Below are 24,200 nucleotides of genomic sequence, written 5' to 3'. Positions count from 1 at the left end.
GCAAAACACTTGTAAGACTGCCCCAGGAGTTATATGATGCATTAGTTGGGGAAATTTCAGAAAGGCTGCAACCACTTCCGTCTACTAGAAACGTGCTCGACTGGCAGCAGCACCAGGTCCAGTCTCCCATTCTAGTAGAAGGAAAGGTGAGCGGGAAGAAGAATTTCCCCAAAGAAATCATATTATATTATTTGAATCACATGTGCAGACTGACAAGAGCGCAGCAGGAAAGGTACAACACGTCTGAGGAGTATGCTGGCACACGCTCCACAGGTCCTGGTCTCTCGAGCACTACTCAGCTGTACAGGTTAAGGAGCTGAAGAGAGATCACTCTTACTAGTTAACTGAAAAACAAGGCAACGCCCGCTTCATCACCGTCACGTTCAGCATTGTAACCCTGCGGCAGCGCTGTACTTCTAATTGTTCTTATGAGAGACAGAATTTTTTTTAACTTAGGGAAAGAATTGGGGTAACCAGAGGTGGGGAATGTGCATGCATTTTTGACTGCACTACACTGGAGCCTTGACTGTCAGTGATAGCCAGCAGGAAGAAGTTATTCCCCAAAGGCTGAAACAGAAAACTGACAGCAGAAATAAATTACAAACAAAACATTAAAGAGTGAGGTTGGTGGGGGGTGTTAAGGGAAATTAAACATTTTTAAGATTCTACGTGCTAAGGTCCATGTAGCACTGAAGAGTGGCGTTCAAAACTACCATACCATACATGAAAAGGAATTTTAAAAAGACTAAGCGATCAACCAAGCTCAAACCATGCCAGGCCATGATAAAGTCATGCATCTGTCCACCGTACCCTGGGCTGCGTTAGGCACGAAAAAATAAAATTTTCAAATACATTTTTACACCAAATACAGAAAACTGTCATGTCAAAAAAAAACCTTTGTTTTGCAGAACCACAATTTATGGCACAATTGTCTAAACTAACTTCTATATAAAGGTTTGAAGTAATTATTTTATTTTTATTCTTTTTTGGAGAGGGAAGATCTAAACAAATACTCAATATTATTTGAATAACAGTTATGACATCGTCATTTTGAAGATGCTTCTTACACTGTGGTGTTGAAAAGCGGAATGCATCGGTCACAAACAACACCAACTCAAAAGTGAATAAATGAAAAACATTTCTGGCCGTTTTTACTGAGAAAACGTAACCAAACCGAATACCTATAAATTATGTTAGTTTGCTCGCTGGGAAATGATTATCAAAGTAAATTTGTATCTGGAGCCTATCTCATCTTATTTATACAATTAAGAAATTGTGGATAAATTTAATGAATTGAATGACTGATCTGCTGAATTCATTAATGAAGCCATTAGCAGTAATTGCCAGATTTATAGGAAGGGTGACAACGTGCTTAATTTCCTTGTTTAGTAATTGCAAAAGTAGTACAAAAAATATAGAATAATCAGGCCTTCAGTGATATTCTGCATTACGTTTCAGCAAACAAAAACTGCACTGCAGTCTCTCAGACCTTTAAGCCTCGACAAGGAAATAGAGTGCATTGTTAACTACCATTTTGTCCTTGTTTTTAACTTCTCTTAATAGTTATATCTACTGCACAGGTATTAAAAACACCAATTAATATAAATGACACTTGCAGCCTGTGCTGCACACCACTATTCCTCCACCCAGCTGCCCACTAACACAGATGGTTGGGTGTGAGTTTTGAATACGATTCTACAGACTACATGCCCAGGAAACGCCATAGAAGTGTGCTTTCACACTTTAAAAAAACTATCTCGCCTCAACCACTACGCTACCCTACGCCTCGCGTTTGCTTGAGCTAGAGGAATTAGCATTGTAAACTCCCAACCGGACTTTTCTTGCCACATAAATTGAAAATGAAAATAAAACAGTTTCACAGAACTAACTGGACTTTTCTTGCCATATAAGCTGAAAAGTAAAAGTTTCACATAAGCGAGCTGACAGCCGCCATCAGTGCAAAGCAGACACACAAAGGACAATAAAAGTTCACTCGTAGTGAAACCTATCGGCAAAAGTGCAATTATCCATGTAACCGGCAAAAATGCAATTATCTACGTAACCGGCAAAAGTGCAATTAACTATGAAACAGGGTCGATCTCATGCAAAGTGCTCGACTTATGCCCAGCGAGAACGTGCTGCGAAAAAAGAGAAAAACATGGAGCCTCGTATGTTTTCAGTACTTGGTCGCTGCGCTCGAGGAGGGCTAAACACCGGAAAAGGTATGACTTGTGCATGCCTTTCACTAATGAAAGCAAGCAGATTTTAAAAGGCAAGCTCACAAACCAATGAAAGCAACTGACATGACATGGGCGTTGTTTAAAGCCCAAAGAGAGATTACAACACGGACGGAGCGCTGTGACCTCACCCGTAAAAATTGTAGAACTGGCAAAAGTAGAGTCCCATGTGGCTGTCTTGTAAGTATTTCAAAGTGGAGCATGCACGTGAAAGTATACCGATGAGGTCTTTGTAATGGTGGAATGTGCATTAAGTACATAAGGAGGTGTTACTCTGAAGCACACGGCATCCTTTAATGAAGGAGACAGATCTTCTTACAATGGGGCCGTTGAGGCGTTGGAGACAGGGGACTGAAGTTACAGAAGTCCACTGGACTCGTGTACTATTAAATATCAAGAACCACATATAGAAATCATTGATGGAATGTAAGGTTGAAGAATTAATATAAGCCTCCAGAACCTACTCAGAAGAAATATGTCTTTCTAGAGGGCCATGTCTAATCTTAATAGGCAAACTGGGACACTTGTACTTTCCACTTGTACTTTCCTGTGGTGGGACAGAATTATTTTGAAGAAACCCGATTTGATGGAAAGGTAATAACACAGCCCATATTTGTAAGCAGCATAATAAACACAGCTGGGTACATTTTCTCAAAGCTCTTCGTAGTTAAGAAAATGCAACAGGTGAGATATTTTGACCTAGTGCCAGTTCCCCTGGATTTAAAACCCGATAGCATGATGGAAAGGTCTGGATATAAATCTGCTTGCAGTATTAAATTCGTGCTGAGTATCTCAAGTGTACTCCAAAGAGTCAGTGGTTATAAGCAAACTAGGGGGGTGGCGAGGAGAGGGAATGAACTTTGTAAGAGAAAAACTTAAAGAATATTCATACCTAGAGTCCACCAATGCAGAGCTGATTTGAGATGAAGCAAAATCAGAATTTGCTTAACTTGTACGTCGGGTGTAACAGAGTGAAGAGAAGAGAAGAGAAGAGAAGAGAAGTATTCTGTACCCCTCATCCTGACATCACGTTTCAGAACAAGATGAATTCATGATGCCATCAGTCGCATGCTTCTCTTGAACCACAATGCTCAGAAAATGTCCTTTGCCTAAAAACCGAAAACCTATAGTTGCAGTGTCCACATCTCCTCGGAGATTATAAAGGTCAAAGCCTAAAAGGAAGTTAATAATACCTCTAATCGCCTCTGATCCTCAAATGCTGGCTCTTCATAACAAAACACACTAAAGATAGTAAGTATCTGCTTGAGTATGTGCATCTTAATAGTAACCTTCCGAGGGCTGGCAGATATGCCACATTAGGGATATGTATTACCTGTGACAAAAAAACTACCTACGTTAGTTGGTTAAGAGAATCTTCTCACACTGCACAGCAGCAAACTGAAGATTAATCTTAAGTCTAAGGATCACAAATGAAAATGTACATCAATCATGGATTTGTAAAGCGCAGCTAATCACCCTTAGGATCTCGAGGCGCTACATTCCAGAGTTTTTGCAGGTGCAGCTGTATTCGAGAGTTATGGTCTGATCAATGGTGTCATGGAGATGGATTAGGAGCTTTTAGCAGGTGTAACCACTGGGAAGGACTGTTGGAACTCAACCAAAAAAACACTGGTAGAGTCTTTGTTGACTGCTGCAGTCAATAGTAAACCGTGTGGATAAAACCCCACCACAGACGTGGTGTTGGATGTCGGAGTTGGTGAACCCACTAAGGCTGCGAGTTGTTTACATTAAATAGAAGTATGCTCCTAGGCATAGCCTAGCCGTGTTCAGTGAATAAAAACATAAGGAAGAGCAAATTGATTCAGGTGGTGTTGGGAGTATTTGGACATGTGGATGTTTTTGCACTGAAAGTTAAAGTCTGCCCTTCTGTTTTGCAGTTTTTGCCTGCAAGTACTGTTACAAGCATCGCTTGTCGGATTATTTAGATGCTTGCCTATCGATTCATGGAAAGACTTTGCATGGTTATGAAGTCTACGGTCAGGCACACTAATTGTGACTGGTGAAGATGGAGTCACAGCAGAACATGAAGTAACAGGGTGCTATTTTCAAGTTTCTGTAATACTTCTGTTAAAAGAGGATGCCAATCACTGTGCGAGTGATTTCTGTTGTGTTACAGTAAAGGTCTTTTATAAAGTGCACAAATCGCACACAGGGCTTCTCAATGTTAGACAGGACAGCACGGAACCTATCATCAACCTTACCTGCCTTATAAAATTAGTGAAGATGTCTTAAGTGCTTTCCTAAATGCAAGTCGAGAACATGGTTTAAGGGGATGACTATACAACTTGGGAGCATGTACAAAAAAGCATGACTTAGAGCTATTACTTTTGAGAATCCTGGATACATTATTAAGTTCCCTGTAACAGAGTGGAGCTGTATCCTAGGAGGTTACCACACTAATAGGTCTTGTAGAAATAATGGAACCTTGCTATGCAAGCATATGCCACCGCACAGAGGGCCTTAACTGTAACAGAGTTGTCAATAGGCAAATAATGCACTTCGTATAATAAGGGTTTGGCATGACTAAACCTTGAAGAAAGGGAAGCCAGCTGGGCTGCTTTAATCTGAATGAACTGCAGTGTCCTTAGGGCCAGCCATGCAGTCCCAAGTTTTAAGGTTATAACAGCCCACAATGACACCAACCAAGGCCGAGAATGCCATTCTATACTCATCAGTAGTGAGGTGGGGTATAATGCTTACTAACATTCTTGGTAAAAGGTACAATAAAGACTTGGGAGTCGAGACAAAGCTGGTTATGAGTTTTGACTCTTGAATTCTTCACTATCAAAAATTGAACATGGCCCTCCTTCCTGTAACTTGTAAAACCTAATACATAAGTGTTAATACAGAAAAACTGGAACAGGATACTGGACCACTTCACTAAATCAGAAGGCACTTGACTAGAGATTCACATTGCCAGCCACAATTCAAACCTCAGCTTTCTAAGAGTACAACTTCAGCCAGGTCTCACTCATCAACTCACTTCCCATAGATAAGCCTGGAAAGCAGCTGGTATGAGTCCATAATCTCATGTCACCTGCAAAATTAAACAATAGCAGCCCATAAAATGTAATAAAGACTTATAAGGGAGCTACGTAAACATTTAATAAATGGGGCAAGCAAGAGCACTGAGGTCCTCTGCAATCAAATACTCTAGTTTTAGAAAAGCATAGGTATTTGAAATCTTTCTGAGAAAAACCTGATAATGAGAATTCATCTAGTTCCAGACTGCACCTCCAAAACAGATCTGAAACAGTCTTGTAACAAGGTTATCATGGTCAAAAGTGACAGCAGGAACGTTTGGATAATCCTTAGAGTCTGCAACAGACATGCATCTCCTCTAATACATAAGCATCTACCAGATACTGAGAGACATGTTCAGCTGCATCATTTTCTTAGCAGCTGTCAGAAGAAGGAATATCGACCTCAAGTTCGCAGGGATATTAGGATCTAAAACATGTTTTTTTTCAATCAAGGAAGAACCATTTCCGCCTAAAATTCCATCTTAACCCGGCGAGTCAATAGGGAGGTATTCAAGCTGTCCAACAGAGGAGGCTTAATTACAGCTGCAAGTTCTCCCCAGTTATAATTCAGTACTGGATGCTTAGGAGTGCGCGGCTAAAGGTCATGGCCTTCGCCAAATCAAGCAATGGAGGAATGAACAGAGGCAATAGAGATCGAAAAAGGAATAGTCAAGGTCTTTGGAAAACGCCTCTTTCCTGGACCCAAAGTCTGTCTAATGGTATCAACATTGCTATGAAAGAAGGACAACAGGACTCACAATGTTTGTGTCAGCAGCTGGCTTCCTTCAGTCAGATTGGAGAGTTTCTGAAAGGCTCTTAAAATTTCTTTAGACAGGTTTTTTTTAATTTATTTTTTTAAACTAGTGATTTTATCAGAGTAAAAGATACACCAAGTTCGCCTTTGTTTCTAATGGCAAGGAGAGAGGAAGGAACGAAACCAAGCTTTTCCTTCAGGGCCGCCCTCACACTTCCCAGGGTCACTTTGGAGTTTTTTAATGTAATATTTTTTCGCCACATTTCTCCCTGCAGTGTGTGTGGTCCTCCGATTAACTCTAGAGGTATGTTCAGTCCCTATGTATTTAAACAGTAACAAAATGTAATTTCTAAAAAAATATATCTTTAAACCTTTTGCAGTGGAACTGCACTGAATAACAAATCAGTAAGAGGACAGTGAAACACAACAGCTACCAACACAATTAGGACAGCAGTGTAATCATGAGAGGGTTGGGTTTGCCAAATCCAACAGGATTTGGGTTGGATAACAAATACAATAGAGCATAACATTTCAGTCACCTCAAGACGCGCCCATAAAGTAATTTCAGGCATATAAAACAGGCACCAAACCACTTTGAAGCAGTCACAGAAATTCACACAGGTTTTCCAAAATACCATTGGCTTTCCCTGCATTAAGCAAAACTCTTTATGCCAGATCATCTATAGGGTACGGAAAAATCTATCCAACGGGTCCTACCTAAAAGCTTCAATGAGTCGTTCTACTTTCTGAGCTTCGCCTTGGACACGAATATGCGCCTGAAATTTTCGGAGTGCTTCATCCAGTTCCATTGCAGAGAAGTCCATCTCATCCACGACGCAGCTGAAAAAAAGAAAGTGAGATGGCTTATTCAAGTTGCATCGACCAGGAACAAGCAGGAGTATTACTGCTTCACTAGAAAACAAATGAAGTGCCGAGAAACTGAAAGGTCAGCCGTGCGCATGATGACAGCGGCCGCAAAGATGACAGACTGAGTGCACGTCGATAAAAGGATAGTTATAGTGGAAATAAGCAGGACATAACTTTACTTTATGACACTGTTATTGGCATGAGAAGCAGAGATTAGTCTGCAAAACCCTCAATGACACACGTAATTATCATTCTCAGTCACTCACGCCAGTCGTTCGTCGCCACTCAGTGCCCATAAAATGCAATATTGATTTAATAAAGATTAAAAACAGATGATAAAAGACCCTGTGGGTTGGGAGAACATTCCCACAGTGGGTAAGAAAAGGCTCAGGAATTATCTCATTTATGACAAAGGAAAGTCATAAATCATGGGTCCTCATAGGACGCCTTGAATTAAATTCAGTGACACACTACAGACTACATTACCATGCCTTGCAGCTCTGGAAAGAGCTTGTCTGAAGCTTGGGCTAGTGACGATGGTGCTTGAGTTGCCGGAGTAACTACTACCAATCTCCCTGTTGACCATGAGCTTTGAACTCTTGTAATTCAAGACTAAGAGGAAACTGCATTTGATAAATATAGTGGTCTTTGCTCCAAAGTGAAATTGGTGCTTCTTTTCTTAACATGGCCAAAGTAAATTGTTCTATTCAACAATTAATCTAGCCATCATGTCTGTGCTCTGTGGCCTTATTCCGCTAGAACGTAACGGAAAATTTTCCAGTGGGGCCAAGATTGCTGACATGGAGTGCTGAACATCTGCATATTTATGCCAGACTTCCTTTAGACAGGAGAGGAAAGTGTTATTGGCTGCCATTCAGGAAATACATGGTTTCACTGAGGGGCTCCAAGTGGCATGGTAGGGCATGACAGCAAAATTAGTTTAATTCGTTCATGTTGTACTCAGAATTCCAAGGTTGAAAATAAACCCTTTATTGGTATTTACCTATATTCAGTTTTATGTTCTATATTCCTTCACACCCAAGGTCTCTGCCACACATTGCATCCTTGAGCTGCCATTTACAAGCAAAGTATTGGATAAGGAGAGGTGTCATCAGCCAGCCATGAAGCACTTAGCAGAAGATGTGGCAGGCAGCTGCAGACAGTTTATTCTTACTGTAGTCGAGAATCATATTAGTAGTCAACTGCACAGATGTTACAAAACACTTGTCCTATAAATGAGTTCTCCAGGAAGCCAAATACAATAATAGACTATCCAACAGCTAGGAGTCCAAGGGACACACATGGTACGCACGAACCGTTGGGAAGGAAATGGAAGGGGGGGTGGGATTCAGTGTGTGATGGTGGGCGCTCGTCAGTTACCCGTGAGCCTCTGCGGTGGTGCCTGCACCGCTCCTTCCATCCGTACTTCTTGATTTTTTAATTCTGGAGCAACTTACCTGCGTGGACACTTCCCTCTTAACAGAGTCCTGGGAGGAGGTACCTCAATTACAATCAATTACGACAGACAAGTAGACAAATTAACGAGTGATCGACTGAAGAGTGGTGTAATCTAACTAGGTATTCCTTGGAGGTTACTCATTACCATTATCACTTAAGAGAATAGAAGTTTCTAAAACATAGTAGAAAACAGAATTTCTAAAATTTAGTCTGATGAATAACTTAGTGTTGAGAGGATGCTAATGCCCTGAGACATTCCCCATATGTGTTAATCTTGTCTAAGGAACCCAGAAATAAAGGTCAAAATCGATATGGCATTCCTGAAGGCAGTTTTAACTGATCATGATCGGAACCCTATTTCTAATACAGAGCCTAAAATATATGATCAAAATACACCTCTGTACATAATGGTACAAGGGGTCTAGACTGAGACATGCCCTCAAATGAATCATGCCACAAAAATGGGCGAGGGAACTTCCTCCAGAATGATGAGATCACACCCGCAGGTAGAATAAATCTTTTTTTTATTTATTTAAATGTTATTCACTTAAAAACCAGCAACAGATCAGAAAGAACAATAATGAACAGAGAAGTGCAAACAGCATCCCCAAGTAGAAGTACCAAGGTGACTAATCAAGGCAGGATGCTTCACAAGGACCCTGGACCACATTGGATTCCCCCGCTGCAGACCACAGTCTCACAGGGCTGACCTCCTCCACAGCCTGGAGGCCAGGACGATCAATGCCTCGCACGTGTTCAAGTGAGCAACCAGTGGCCCCCATAAGTCCTTGGGTCTCGATTTAAGAGACATAGGAGCCCAGTATGCATCTAACTGCACATGACAGTATACAGCATCCAATAGCCAGAATCGGGGTTTGGGCAACTGTCATTGCCCCCAGTGCAGGGTAAGCGGCCTTTCAATAAGGGTAAGGTGCATAGCTGTAAGCCGTCAGATGCCCTTTGGGACCTCCTGGACATATCCCAGTAAAACCACTTTCGAGGTTCTATCAATTAGACAGTCAGTAATGGCGTCCACAGTGTACAGCACAGAGCCCCAAAAGGCCACCACGCCAGGTGCAGGAAATCTGCATCCTGCGCCCCACACACTTCGCCTCCTCCAGGATGACCATTTTACAAAACGCAGAGGGAGAGCGATACAGTCTGTGAACAAACTAAAAGTGGATCAGGTGCAGTCTATAATTCGGGAATAGCATTCTTGTCAGCATACAACAATATACCCACTGCTTTTTTGTTAATTCCTCACCCAATTCCCACTGGCAGAGAGACCGAGCACTCTGGGTACAAAGTGGAGCTTTGTCCTGCATTGTGGTGTGTAACCAAGTGATGAGTTTCCTACACGAGGTGGCATCCACTAAAGTTTCAAGTGCTTGGAGCTCCTGTGGGAGAGTAGGGAACGTTGGACCCCCTTCCGTCCAATGGCACGGAGTCTATGTATCAAAAAGTCGTCTAGTGGGGTGCTACTCGGGTCAGTCTGTATATCAAGAATAGTGACAAAGGAGCCCACAGGGAACAGTCACCCCAATGTGGCCAGCTGTGGTCTGTTAAAACTGACACATGCCAAGTAGTCAAGTGTAAGTGGCAAAGTTGGATTTCGTATGGTGGATATTGAGCTTGCGTAGATGGTGGGCAAGGCCATACATCGCATGAGGCAGTGCCACGCCCAGACTTTACAGCAGATGGCGTCCACCTCAGCCCTGGGCCTTTCAGTGGGAGACATACTGCAGTCGCCAACAAACAGGGCGCCATGTTATCCAGCTCAACAGCCACCTGGGGCAAGGATGGAGTGAGATAGTGCCAATAGTACGCAAACTAGGATTGAGAGCAATAACAGTACAGATCCATGGCAGCTGCACAGAGCACCCCTGTTCAAACTGAAGTGTAATAGGCTCCCAAGTGACTCTACGTTGTCGGCCAGCTCACAACAGGGAAGTGAGGGTGGCTCAGAAGCTGGTAAAGAAACACTTGGTTAGAGGAAGGGGGATTTTCACAAAGAGATACAGATATATAGGCAGAACCACCATCTTGGCGATCACAATTCTGGCTTCCGTAGATAGCAGTAGCTTATTTGAAAATGGCTCCCTGTTCTCCAGCCAGGCCAGCGTTTTCTCAAACTTGTTATGTCAAACCTCATCGAGGTTCCTACTAATCCATATCCACAAGTATTTAACAGCTGTGTCAGCCCAACACAGTGGATACACAAGACAGTGGATACACAAGGCTGGCCCTATCTGTGCCCCTGCCAGGGGCAAAACAACAGACTTGGACCAATTAATTCATACTCCAGGGAGTACTCATATTGGACAATCTCTCAAAGGACATGAGACAGACTGGTGGCAGGATTGCAGATGTAAAGTGTGACATCACCTGCATAAACAGAATCAATTAGGCAGCTAGAGATGAAATTGAGTCAAATCAGAGGACCGCAGTCCATTTTGGATACGGAAAACCTCATTCAAGTCCTGTTGTTAGCAGCTGGAATTTAACATAGTATAGAAAGACAAAATATGATTAAGGGGACATTTTATGTGAAAAATGACCACAACAGCTTTGTAACTGCCCCTTTGCTGACTTTGTTCTTACTTCCTGTGTTAGGCTCCAGACAACTTTCAAAGCCTCTTACTAACAGAACTAATTTCTATGAGCTACCTAAAGAAAAAGCCGCAGAATGACTGGCTCTCTCTGGGGCCGGCTCGTCAGTCTGAAGAGCTTTCTAAAGGGCTGTTGGTGTTTTACCCTTGGAACTCGCTCCCATACCCACAGTGGAAGCTGATTCAAGGGATAAAAAGCGACAGTAGGTCCGCAATGTTAAGTAGGCGTAGCAGATCTGTCAGCACATTTGCTTTTCCCGACCAGACTCCTCAAAGGGAATGCCTTTCGAATAAACCCATCTCCCAATACATGGAGGCATTTGGTGAGCTTTTCCTGACTGAGAACGCCAGAGTTTATAACACTAATAGATATGGCGCTTGGTGGCATTCTCAACTGCAATGAGTCCACAAAGAGGATTTTCCCAAAGGCGGCGAATGTGAGGTAGGTGGACGCAGCTACCACCAATTTTTGGATGCTGTCCAATCATCTCCTGCTTCTAAATTGGGCCCTAAGACTTCTATTGAAATATAGAGCTGCAATTAAATAGTTTTTTTTTTTTTACACCTAGCAAGAGTGACCATTTAACCAAAGATCAAGTTGGGATTAATTATTCCAATTGTTCTTTATGGGGGGGGGGGGATAGGTGCAGAGATGGGCATTGTGTGATATAACAGGGTGTTGTGTGACATTCCTGCACAGATATCACAGGGTGTTGTGTAACATTCCTGCACAAAGCTGAAAGGTAAGGGCTGACAGCCAATGTAAAGTCTTCTAATGACAGTTCCGTCCAAATTACCGGCGGCAATGGCAGACTCATCACTTTGAGTCCAACATTCTCATCTTCAGAGTTTGACAGGTACACATTCTCTCACAAGGGAGACAATCACTTATCTTCACTAGCATAAATATTTCGACTCCACTGAATCAATTACAAGGCAAATGTTTTTCAGAATGAGCTTAACCGAATATGGTGGTTTTGTGTGTTAATGGCATGCTACTGCCCAAAGCAGATTAGTACATGGAACCAAATTAACTTCATACAGCACTCAGAACAATCTAAGGACATGTCTGGGGATTGAATTGGTTCACATAGAAGTGAAAGTCTGATAAAGTCCCATCCAGTGTTAAGCCATCACCGATGCTAGCATGTGATCCAGTTTCATAATCATTAACTCGCATCACATCACATCTGGTCAGAGGTTTTCAGTACTCACTCAAGAACATCTCTGTTAAATTGTTTCTGCCGATTGCCCAGGAACTCTCCGATCATCTGTCTACTAAGTCCTTTTCTTTGCAAGAGGAAGTGGGCCACACCAACCGGAGTGTCAGGGACAAACCCTCTTTCAATGAGGTACTGGACACCTTTCTCTGGTTTTCTGCAAAGAAAAAAGAGAAAAAGTCAAAATAATACCAAAACGAAATTCTTTTCTGAACTGCTCACACAAATTCCTTTCAGGACGATTCGCAAAATGAGACAAAATCCTAAATTACACATGTTTAAACAAGACATTTACTTAGTTCTACTCAGAAGAAGCCTATTTAAAAGATGTTTAGCGGCATTCAAGAATGGCAATATTCCATGCTCCTGTTGCTAGATTGAATGGCAATAACAGCATTATAAGTTGCATTTTGTTTGTCCTTTTCCTACCTTGCCAATCTTCATGCACACATTTGAATCGGTCTATGACAGGACTCTAAACACACTTAGATAAATTAGTTACAACACAAGCTCTATCATCCGATACCTACCACCGAGCCCACGTTGCTGGTACCTTTCATAAAATATCTCTGGCACCTGAGTAGAGTTTGCTGGCTGGACTGGTCACCAACTCCTTGAAAACATATTTTACAGAGAACATCTGAAAGTATTATGGTAAGGGCTTGTATGTGTGAGTGTCTGAAAGAGTGCTGGTGTGTGAGCACATACATGTATGTGTGAGTAATTACCATTCTCGTTGAACAAAAAACTCAAACTGAGGCTTACACTGAGCCTTAACTGTGTCCAGGAGGATTGTAACCAAACATATTACATCCAAAGAAATTGCCTTTGTACAAAAACAGAAGTCATGCATGTGCAGATGTTAAAACTCCCCTTCCCAAGGACAGTCTATAATGTATAGCACTCCAGTCTCTATAAATCTCAGGCATGTAATACAAACAGACTTTAGGGATTAAAAATACCCATTTCTTAGCACCCTCTTTTCGTATATTGTTCAAACTATTTTTAGTTTTACTTTTCTGAAATATTTGAAGGTCATCAAAAGTCAGAAGGTATCTTTTTCGCCACTGCTCAACCTTTAGGTCAAAAGGTTAATGGTGTAAAACATGCCTGATTTTTATCTATATCAAACTATGGCCAGTTAAGTCAAACTATGAAATCTAAAACTGAACAATGCCCACTCTTTGCAATTCTTCTTGCCCCACAAAAGACACTGAAAGTAGTCTGCAGAAAACGATGGGGTGTGGCTTCACAAAGCACCACAGAATTAAATAATTTAGAATTCTATGAAGAAAATATTTTGTGATTGTTTTAAGAGCCTGGGTGTTTGGCCCACTTCTTCATCAAAAACAATGCATTGTTATTAAATAAATGTTAATAGTTTCAGTAGGCACGACCCTGCAAACAGTCTGCCTTTGTTTTTAACCTTTCGGGGTGCCATCTTCAATTTCTCAGCTTCTATAAGCAGTTTTTTTAAATATTTAGATGGTAATCTCAGAATAGGTCACATTCTAGGGGTGGGAAATAAATTCCGCTTCACTGGTGGAGTTTCGGCCACTCCACGCTATGCATGTAAGGCGGAGTTCTGGCCAAATTCGGACGACTGCTGCGTGTCGGAGTTTTTCGAGAAAGTTGCTCACCAACGGTAACTTGGCAAGCGTGAGCAAAAACTGGCTTCCCATACTGTGATTTTTGTACGTTAAGAGAGCTCCTGGCAAGATTTTCCCAACGCGGGTGGTCGCGACCACACGCATTGAGAAAGGAGACCCTCGAAAAGAAAATCTACTCAAGCGGCAGCAAAACCAACTTAAATATCAGTGCCCTACATAGTGCGTTCAAGCGGATTCTTCAGTCCAGAACAAGCTGCCGAATTCCTTGGAGAGAAACTTAGCGAGTTCCGCCCACCCCTGCCAAATTCCCTTGTTGTCTTCCCTAAATTGCTCAAATAGGCGAATCGTCCAACACAAACTGTAGCTTTGACCTCTCCCCACAGTAGTGAACTGGTGAGAATCCAATGCTCCCCATGAATCTTGCCAGCTTGTATTTTTTTTTTTTACTTTTTTTTATGTATTAGTAGAAGATATCTGTCTCCCAAAGACTGCTTCTAATTGTGATACATCCAAATACATCCATCATTTGTAAACCTCAATAAAGCACGAAATATTAAACTAACTGATTTGAAAACAAGATTTTCATGCAGACTGATCACCGCTAGCATGAAATCCCATCATTCTCAATGCAGCATCTTGCTTCCATGACACATTTTCCTGATTCTGGGGGCAGGCAACTGTGACCAATCTCCTACATAATCATGCACCTATTCCTGATATCAGATATCTTTGAGTTTGCATATTTATCGTGTGTGGCTGCATGTCTCTGCGTGGGCACTGTCTGTGTGTGCAATGGTGATTTTTGTGTACCCATGTAGAGTGTAAACTTATGTATATCTATATTTCTGTGAAGTTTTGAAGACGAACATATGGAAATGTGGCTTTTTTTCTCAGAAGCTGTCGTTGGACAGTAACCCATAACTACATTAAGAAACAACAAGAAAATTTAGAATCAGAGTGCATATTTTAGGAATTTGAAAATTATTTTTGAACTGATGAAAGGAAAAAAAAAAAAAACTCTAACATCTACCAGTTACTAGAAAAATGCAGGTTTTTTTCTATGTAAGCAAAGTTTTCTATAGATTCCAATTGTCGGGTTACCTGACCAATTATTGTGGGTTGCAAATTTTTCTTAGACGTATGCCCAGTTGACATAATTTTCCCTTTTGACGCGTGTTTTGAAGCGGAAATGCCTGCGAGAATTCAAACTGGATTTGTTCTGTCAGTTTTCCTTGAAACGGAAGTCCAGTTAGATAGCATACCTTTTTGATGAGATACCCATCAACAGGTCCGTTTATAAGGTTTTTATTTTCATGTTGGGAGGACACGCCCTCTAGACAGAAAGAGCCAGTTCTGTAGGTGATGCAATATAAATGGTCAATTTTACTATCACTATTGTTTAATATTATTCAACACAGATTCTTTTACATCTGTCTTTTCTGCGCTTCAACTTCCTCTAAAATGTGAATGGGCCACAATACAATCCCTGTAATCTTTTAATACAATTTCTGTATTCAAAACCACAAACATACATCATTTCGCAGCATATTAAGTTATTTATTTTATTATTATTTTTTTTAGAGTAGTGCTAGCTAACATATGCCAACATTTTGCAAGAAAGCCATTTCTCAGCTCCTGCAGTTTCGACGCCTTTTCTTTATCTTCTGAGAAACAATAGCTCTGTATTCACATGTACAAAAGATCGGTTTCCTGCTCTGCGGGATGTAAACAGGATATTACATTTTTTTTTTAAATAAAAAGAAATCAATTTCACAGAACAAGGTGACCTTTCTATTTCTATCCGTTAACCATATCAATTTCTTAGAGGTATTTTAAACCATTTTAAATTAAAATGAAAAACTCACAATCAGGTAACACGGTCACCACGAGGAGTAGAGGAGAACTTCTTGGCGAGTACATTGATCCTGCAGGCCCTGGCAGTCCTCTTCTGATCTTACAGATGCTTCAATTGTTCACAAGGTCTAACCCCTCAATGCCTAAATTATTTGTGTCAATTGGGCTTGTGCATCCGGATATTGTCAAATTATGTCTCGCCTAAATCATTCCTGTGCAGATATGCTTCTGACCTGTATACGTGATCTCTCTGTGACATAGTTGTTGATGGCTACTGTTGACATATTTCTTGCTCTACACTCTTTCAATTGCAAATACTCAATAAAGAATCTCTTAAAAATACAAATAAAAGATACCACTGTCACTTAATGACACACTCAGCTGACGTGGATGCTGACTTATGGACATAATGTGAACATAGGTGCACTGCTGATATAATTAGTGTAACTATATGCAACTTTAACTGTTTGTAAGAACAAATGTGTTTGGCATTTAACACCAAGCAAACGCACCAAAGGCACCAAGCTCCGCTTCCCTTTATACACATGATGATGTTCTCACCTAATGGTTTGGTGTCACAAAATGTTTTGAAAGCATGTTTTTTCAAGGCGCATCAAAACAAATAACTGAAAATAATCCTATTAGTAGAACAGTGCTAATGTGGTTTTCATCATTTTCATACACTCCACCCCAAGAGGGTCAATTGAGCCCATTCATTTTTAGATCTACCAATATCATGTGTGGATTTTATCAAGACTTTGCATTTTCACCAACACTAACAGATACATGACACCCTTAAAAAGACCCTTCATTCCTAGGAGATGGTATGTCATTATATGCTGATTACGCACAACTCTATTTTGAAGACAACTATGGCAGCTTACCAAACGTATCACACTGCTTATTGCTACTACACCCCAGAATGGTGAGGAAGCTACAATCCACATTTTGGGGTCAGTCTACCAAACTCACCTGCCTTTTTCATTGTTCGAGTTCCTGATCTCCTCGCTTCACTACCAGAGGCAAAAACCTAAAACCCAAGTATGCTGGTTGAGAAAGAACTTCCTTTCACACCCTAAATAAAGGCCCTCAAGCTGCTTTCCAGGATTTACATCTGCTGAGAGCTGTTCTTAAAAGGAAAAAGGAAGTTGCTAAATACCTACCTATTCAGCCTAAAGTATGGTTAGTAATGCCTGTGAGCTTTGACACCGATCTACTTCTATGACCCTGGCTCTGTAGGTGCTTTGAACCAGCTTTCTCACTTACAAGGTCAAATCTTGTAACTTTTCAACAACTTCCGGTCATGGTTCTGTGTGCTTGATTGATTGCCATACCAATGTATGTTTCCCAAAAAATGTTGAGGCAACCACCAGATGGTTTGTAGCACTTCTAAACACCCTGAATAAATAAACTGAATAATAAGCACATAGATTATAATTGTTTCCAAAGTAATGTTTCCAAAATCCACGCCTACTCAGTGGAGGTGTAAACAAAAGCATGTGTAAGGACAGACAAGGGATTGCTATATGTCATTCAACACTTAGAACTCCAACTTAAGGCCTGGTGTCTTAGTAAACCCAGGCACCATTTCACCCAAATCACACGTGTTGCTTGGGATCCAGAAGAGACAAGCTGAGCGAGTGCAATAATCAAGTCAGCCCTTTACAAGTGAGGTATGAGGGGAACAAAAGACACCAGTGATGTGTTATGAGAAAGAAGGAAGCAGAACACACATATGAATGTGCATAGATTGCTTGGGGGGGGGACATACTCGTATTGAATTGGAAGTTCCTACAATGCTAAACTAACACTCTTGCTAAAGAAATCTGAATTGATGATGAGTTTTTAGAGGAACTGTTTGCGGAACAACAATCAATAAAATCAATCCAAATGTTTGAGAGTTGATATAGAATTGAAAAGAGAGGGTAAACAGTGTAAATTTACAATGTTTGGCCTTTTAGTTACTAAGGATACACATGCACTGCAGAGTAGAGAGGAAAAGCTGCCCATAGGAACAACAGGTGTCAAGGCTCTATGATTGTTTGACCATCAGACTAAGGAAGGGAGTGTGCCCCAAAGTGGGCAAATCAAAGCAGGCAAGTTGTGGGCCCCCATTATGGTTTTGTAACTCCCTGCCCCCACAACCCTCCTTCTCTAGGGATATAAGCAAGAACACTGAACAAATTCCAGGTTTCAGCTAGGTGGGAATAGAAAATGTGTTTCCTAGAGAAACTGTATACACCCTGGCATTCTATACCAGGGAAAGTGCAAAGGATTTTAAAATTAAAACTCTTGGGAACAAGCTGCCAATGCAACAGTTGCACTGAACAAGCGGGTGAAACCAACTGATTTCTCTGAGGTAATGGAGTCTAAAAATGAAGGACCGAGCAGAATTTGTAGAAAAGCAAAAGAGTCCCTTAGCTGAAATAGGGACTCATTCTTTGTGTCAGCAAAATTATCTTTTGGGGGTACTTATTTAGCCCAGAGAGAGAAACCCAACGTTAATTCTGTAAATTCATTAACATATTCAAAGACGTCATAAGTCCCTATAATGTCCTGGAGAACGCTAAAGCGACAGCAAAAAAAGACACAACTAATTCAATACCCATTCCACTCAACTTGCCCCTCTCATATTGTATTTACTATTTTAACTAAGTCCCATAGAAAAAACACCAGCTTTAGGTCATTTTCCTATTTTTTGCCAATAAAAAAAAAACAAAAAAAAAGCCACATGGCAACTCGAAATCCATGATGTACATTATAATCTTTTTCACTTGAAATGTATGTGCTTCTTATGTAATATGAAGATCGTATTCAAGTAAGACTCTTCACACGTGTTGTGGGGCATGTGTCCTGAGGCCAGGACATAAGTCCAATTATACCAAAGAAATGAAAGACAGCTCCAGTGATGCTGTACAATATTTCTGCTTGTATGAGAAGGAAAGAGGTCAAAAATGCATAACAGCATCATCACTGTGCCATTTCTTTATGCCATGAAATATGGAATAATATTAGGATCTAAAGCTGCGTGGATTTTTGTTGAAGTTTATGACATTAACGCCCCAGAATTTTTTTTTACTTCTGACAATTAAGCTCTCCATTGAGCAGAATTGTTGAACTATGATTAAGACAGGTCTTGGGTTTTACAGATAAGGGCAGATCTACCTTTGACACAAGAGTAGCCACCAGGCTGCCTAATCTCTTTAGCAACACTATAGTGGCCAGAGTGCACCTTCTAGCAATGTTCAAGTGATACAGGAAATGTAGAAAATGTGGTGAAAATATAACAACAGACATTGGCAGAAAGCACTACACAGATTAAGTAATAAAAGAGCACTGCAGGCCCAAATCCAATACTCACCAGAATAAGGTGAGGAGTTCACTTGAGGACACACTGAAATTAGTAACTGAAAAGGGTTTCAGTTAAAGTCTAACTCATGTTTAGCAAACATGTAGGTATTTACAACTCTACGCACACCGACTCACTGGCACATACTTTATGTTTCCAAATAGATTGCAACCTGAGTAGACAATGAGTGCAGGAAATCTAATCAGTTCAGACTACACTGAGGTCTAAGAATTACAATGATAAGGCACACATGGTATTAAAGTTGTTTTTACCACAAAATGTGGTATGTATTCTAGAGTGAAGAATGGTTAGTTTGTCGAGCACTGTTAAGGCCACAAGTGGAGAATGTGTAGAAGATGAGTTAAGAGATTATGGGATCACAGGTGTTAAAATGTTTTTCTGTTTCAAACTATGACTGGCCAGTCAATTATTATTTAATGGTTCGTAATAAAGCATTGTGTGACTCTGTATTTAAGAGGATGTCTGCGCTACAGCAACTTGAGACCAGCTGTCTATCTGTGTGAGGCGGGTCGATCTCCCTGTCGCAACAATAAAAGGCTGTCTTTACAATGCCAAGAGGAGTTTGTCTTTCTTTTCATTTTTTAAGTTTGGACTCACCCTGCAACAGTTGGTGAGCCAGAATAAGAAGGTCTCATTCTTGTTTACACAAGACTGCTGACATCAGAGGACCAAATGCTCACTCCCCCGAGCCACCAGTAATGCCACAAGCACAACAGGTGCTATCTTAGCAAAATTATTAAACACCTCCAATGGTGATTCCACCTCAAATTGGACAGGGAGGTGTAGTTGTGAGAGGAGGGAATCCTTTTCGGATTAAATCTGTGGGAGGATATGCACAATGAAGATGGCCTGCAGAGCATTTGTGTGTATCCAGTAATGTCAAAGACGCACAGGTCAGATAAGGAACCCACTGTGACGGTAGCTATCAATGAAAAAAGATATGCATTCCTCAGATACAAAAGCAACTAGATCTTGTAACAAAGATGGAGGCCTTCTGATTTCTAACAGATCAATGGGCACACAGGGATTCTCTGGGGAATAATAAGGGTTCCTTTCACCAAACCAGTGGAGATGGAAGTAGGAGGGAGGTACACTGAAGTCTGTTTTATTATTTTCTCCAGCTGCCCAAGCTACCTTATTAGGAAGAGATTTTATGAGTAAATTAAATATGACTATTTATTTTGAATCTGAGAGTACCATGGTTTGTTTAACCCATGGAGTTTCACCTTCCAGGGTGATGGCAGTAACAGTCGATTCCTCCATTTGAGACCAAATCAGAGCACGACCGGTTGATATGGAGGCATTTACAGCAGCAGTGTATACAATCATAGCAGAGACACCAGAAGGGAAGGGAGGTTTAGCTACCTAAATAATGTATTTTTAAAGGGCAAAGGCAAGACTCTTTGATGCCCGCTACTGAACTAATATTGCAAATGGAGGCCTGAGAGGAAACACCGATCTATGGTGCTCTGATAGCCAGTAACTATAATCAGGCCTTATGGGAATGTATTATTTTCACAGAACCAGAAAAAGTGGTTAAAGAAATATTGGACAACCAACTGTTTTGTGCCGACAATTCTAAGAAAACCGTTGTAGTTTTTCAAAATGACATACCACTGAGGACAGTGTTGGACACCCACACCAGGTAGAGCTTTTGACTCTGTTAGGGAAGCCGATCTGTCCCAAGTACAAGGCATTTTATGGACGAACGGTCCTCATGATGTAGGCCTTATTCGAACTGCTACATCATTCAGAATTACATGCAAGGAAGGTGTTATCTCACCGCAGTCCTCTTTATAAGAAAGCAGATGAGGGCATTGCCCCTAGTACACAGCCCTTCTTAGAGCAAGGAGTAATTTGCCCTGGAATGTATTCTTGTAATACCCCAATTTACCTGGCTAAGAAGTCTAGGGGCAATACCTGGAACACGGTCCAAGACCTGCACCTCCTGAATGATTTAGTAGTACTGGAATTTCCAATTGTTCCTGATCCATCTATCATTCTGACAAATATTCCTCATGATGCTAAATATTTTTCAGTTATTGATCTGAAGAATGCTTTCTTCAGCATCACTCTTCATCCAGCGTTCTCTTATCTCAGGACTCAGTCTTTTTTATTTGTTTGCCCCAAGGGTATTATGAGTCCCTGAGTATTTTTAACAGAATAGTATGAAATGATTTGTCAAATTTTCAGTGTGACAGCACATTGTTGCAATATGTCAATGACATACTGATTTGTAGTCCTACCAAGCAGCAGTGTAGAAAGGACACAATATCCCTCCTAGTTACTCTTGCACAAAGAGGATACACAGTAGAGAAAGACAAAGTACAGTATTGTCAGGGGGATGTTCATTATTTAGGACAACTGATGTCAGCTTCTTGTCAACTAGTAACCTCTCAAAGAGCAGCATCCTTTCATCAGAGGACAGAGGCAGAAACTGTTAAAGGAATGCATACATTTTTTTGGTCTCTGTAACTCTGTGTAACAATGGGTTTTTTATTATATTAGTTTGAATGTGCATTTGTTAGCTTCTATCAAACAGGCTAAAGACAGAAATGACAGGATAACATGGACATCAGATATGATGGAGACTTTTCAGAAATTAAAGACTGAAATAACAAATGCTTCGGTCTCGGGACTCCTGATTATACCAAGGAATTTTTCTATTTTGCCATTACAATGGTCAGGTGATGACAGATGTCCTTATGCAGAAATATCCTTTGGGACATAAGCCTGTTGCATATTTCAGTGGACTGTTCAATCTAGTGATGAAAGGACATTATCCCAGGGGCAGCCCCTTTGCTATGGCAAAGGAATGTCGCCCACTGCTAAAAGCAGAAAAATAAAGTGATGATAAAAGTACTTTATTATCACTATTTTTCATAAAGTGATAATAAAAATATGTTATTATCCCTTTATTTTTCTGCTTTCTTAGGGCGGGGTGGGCAGGGCCGGCATCCTCCATGTCAGCAGGTGGAGAAGGAATGGTGATGTGCTTCTAAGTGCGCATGTCAGTTTGGCAGGCCGTCCAAGGCCAGCCAAATTGACATGCACACTTAGAACTCTCCACCCAGCTGTGTTGCATAGCCGAGTGGAGACCAAGCACAGTGTCTCACTTCCTCCCTGAGTGGAATTTCTGCCTGTTCAGGCCAAATCCCGGTGCTTCTCTCATGCTGGTAACAGCATGAGACAAGGGTCAGGATTGGGTGGAGAGGGAGGAAGATGACAAGAGAAACCTTGGCGGCTGGAGCAGCGGAACACTGATGTGGCGAGTAACTTTCTTTATTTTTTTTATTGCCCCCGCACCCACTGATCCACGCACTGCCCCCTCCATGCGCTGCCCCCCACCCCACCCCTTCCTGGCAGCAGCCGCTATAGCATTATCCTTGTGAACTGGCTCGTGCCACCGCAGCTTCTGCAGTGCAGAAGGGCACCCTGATTGATATGGGGGCGCCTTTGATACTCTATGCAGAACATGCAGTATTTGCTAATATTCAGAAGGCTAAGACTACTATGACTACACAGAGAGTGCCAGGATAGGAGGTGATACTGTCACTACCATCTTTGAAGGTTGTGAAGTGTTATACGGTGAACCCTGCAACATTCCTTCCCCATCCAGTGTTAGAGTCTGAGAATGATGTGCATGACTGTTAACATTCCCAATGAGTCTGGTCAAGCAACAGAAGATCCTATACCAGATAGGGCTGTCTATTTTGTTGATGGTTCTTCTACCATTAACAAAGATACAGGAATTAGATACACAGGTGCAGCAGTAGTTAGAGCACAACAGCATGACTCTTCTGATATACTCCATATAGTGGAGCAGTTGACATTACTATTGCATTATTCTGCGCAGGCAGAAGAATTTATAGGATTAATAGCGGCTCTTAAGCAAGGATCAAGGGAAGTTATTACAACGTATTCAGACTCAGCTTACGTGATAAGTACTGTACATTCCAACATCACGAGACTGAGCAGGAGAGGTTTTGTCAAGTCAGACAAAACTCCTGTTATGCACAGTAACCTCCTAGAAGCTCTAATAGAGCCACTTGAACTACCACTGGCAGTTGCAGACGTGAAGTGAGCAGCACATACCAGTGGTCAGGACTTTGTGTCTCGGGGTAATATACTAGCAGATTGGGCAGCTAAAGACGCAGCTAGACGCATGTCCACGCTTCTGTCAACAGCATCACAACATGCCCGTCCTAGAAGCACAGACTGCACCACGGCCCAACTCTGAATCTAATTCCATCACAGACAATGATACGCCATATTTTGCTGAGACACCACGTTTACATCTGTGCGAATTGCAGGAAACTGCTCCTCAACATGAAAAACAGTTATGCGAGGATATAAGATGCACTCAGTCAGTTGCCTATATATTAGGTTATTCACTATCTACAAGTAAACCAGTGATGCCATAAGCCTTACTTATGATAGTTTTTGATCAGTTGCATTTACGTGCTTATACTTCAAGAGCTCACTTGTCTATAGAAATACAACATGACTGATTTGTTCCTAATCTGCATGACTTCTTACAAAGACTGAAAGTGATACGTTCCACCATTCCACGACTACAAGTTCCTTTCAAAGCTCTTCATATGGACTTTGTGAACATGATTGATATGTGCAGCAGCCCTAGGTATTTTATCATTTTGGTCTGCCCTTTTTCCCCCGATGGATTGAAGCAAGACCATGAGTTCATTGTGATGCTACATCAGCAGCTACCTTTATAATTTGTAAAGCAAATTCATGATGGGGAATTCCAGTGGGAAGAAGATCTGACAATGGCACCCATTTTGTCAACGCAATATTTATGCATGTCACAACACAGTTAGGAATAAAACATACATTTTCCTCTGTGTATCATTCTCAAAGTAATGGAATTGTTGAATGCCTAAACGGTCTTTTGAAGAGTAAGATCAGTAAGTTATTTGCTACATTGCAAAAGAAATGGCCATATAGCTCACCATTGGCACTCTTTTCACTTGGGAATACACCTAGTTCTGACCATCACTTGACGCACCATCAGATAGCGAAAGGGAGATTTACAAATATGCAACTCCCTGCCACCAGATGTAGTGTACAGGGGGAAAATCTGCAGAAATTCTAAATGATAAAATGAGTGTGTATCTTTCTGAATTAATGAAAATTGGAAAGTCCATTTCTAAACAGGT

General features: G+C 41.2%; 1 protein-coding gene across 11 annotated transcripts in view; it reads right to left on the bottom strand.

Moving 5' to 3' along the window:
- IQSEC1 (IQ motif and Sec7 domain ArfGEF 1) overlaps positions 1–24,200 on the bottom strand; it is a 695,018-nt gene that overhangs the window by 92,174 nt on the left and 578,644 nt on the right. For all 11 annotated transcript variants that reach the window (XM_069206623.1, XM_069206626.1, XM_069206624.1 and 8 more), the window contains 2 exons: positions 12,185–12,346; positions 6,753–6,875 (listed from right to left, as the gene is read on the bottom strand). In XM_069206623.1, coding sequence (XP_069062724.1) covers positions 6,753–6,875; positions 12,185–12,346 — 285 coding nt within the window. The remainder of the gene's footprint in view (positions 1–6,752; positions 6,876–12,184; positions 12,347–24,200) is intronic.

Source organism: Pleurodeles waltl, chromosome 9 (genome assembly GCF_031143425.1).
Source record: "Pleurodeles waltl isolate 20211129_DDA chromosome 9, aPleWal1.hap1.20221129, whole genome shotgun sequence".
In the NCBI taxonomy this organism is placed as follows: Eukaryota; Metazoa; Chordata; class Amphibia; order Caudata; family Salamandridae; genus Pleurodeles; species Pleurodeles waltl.
This window is presented reverse-complemented; position numbering and strand designations above follow the sequence as displayed.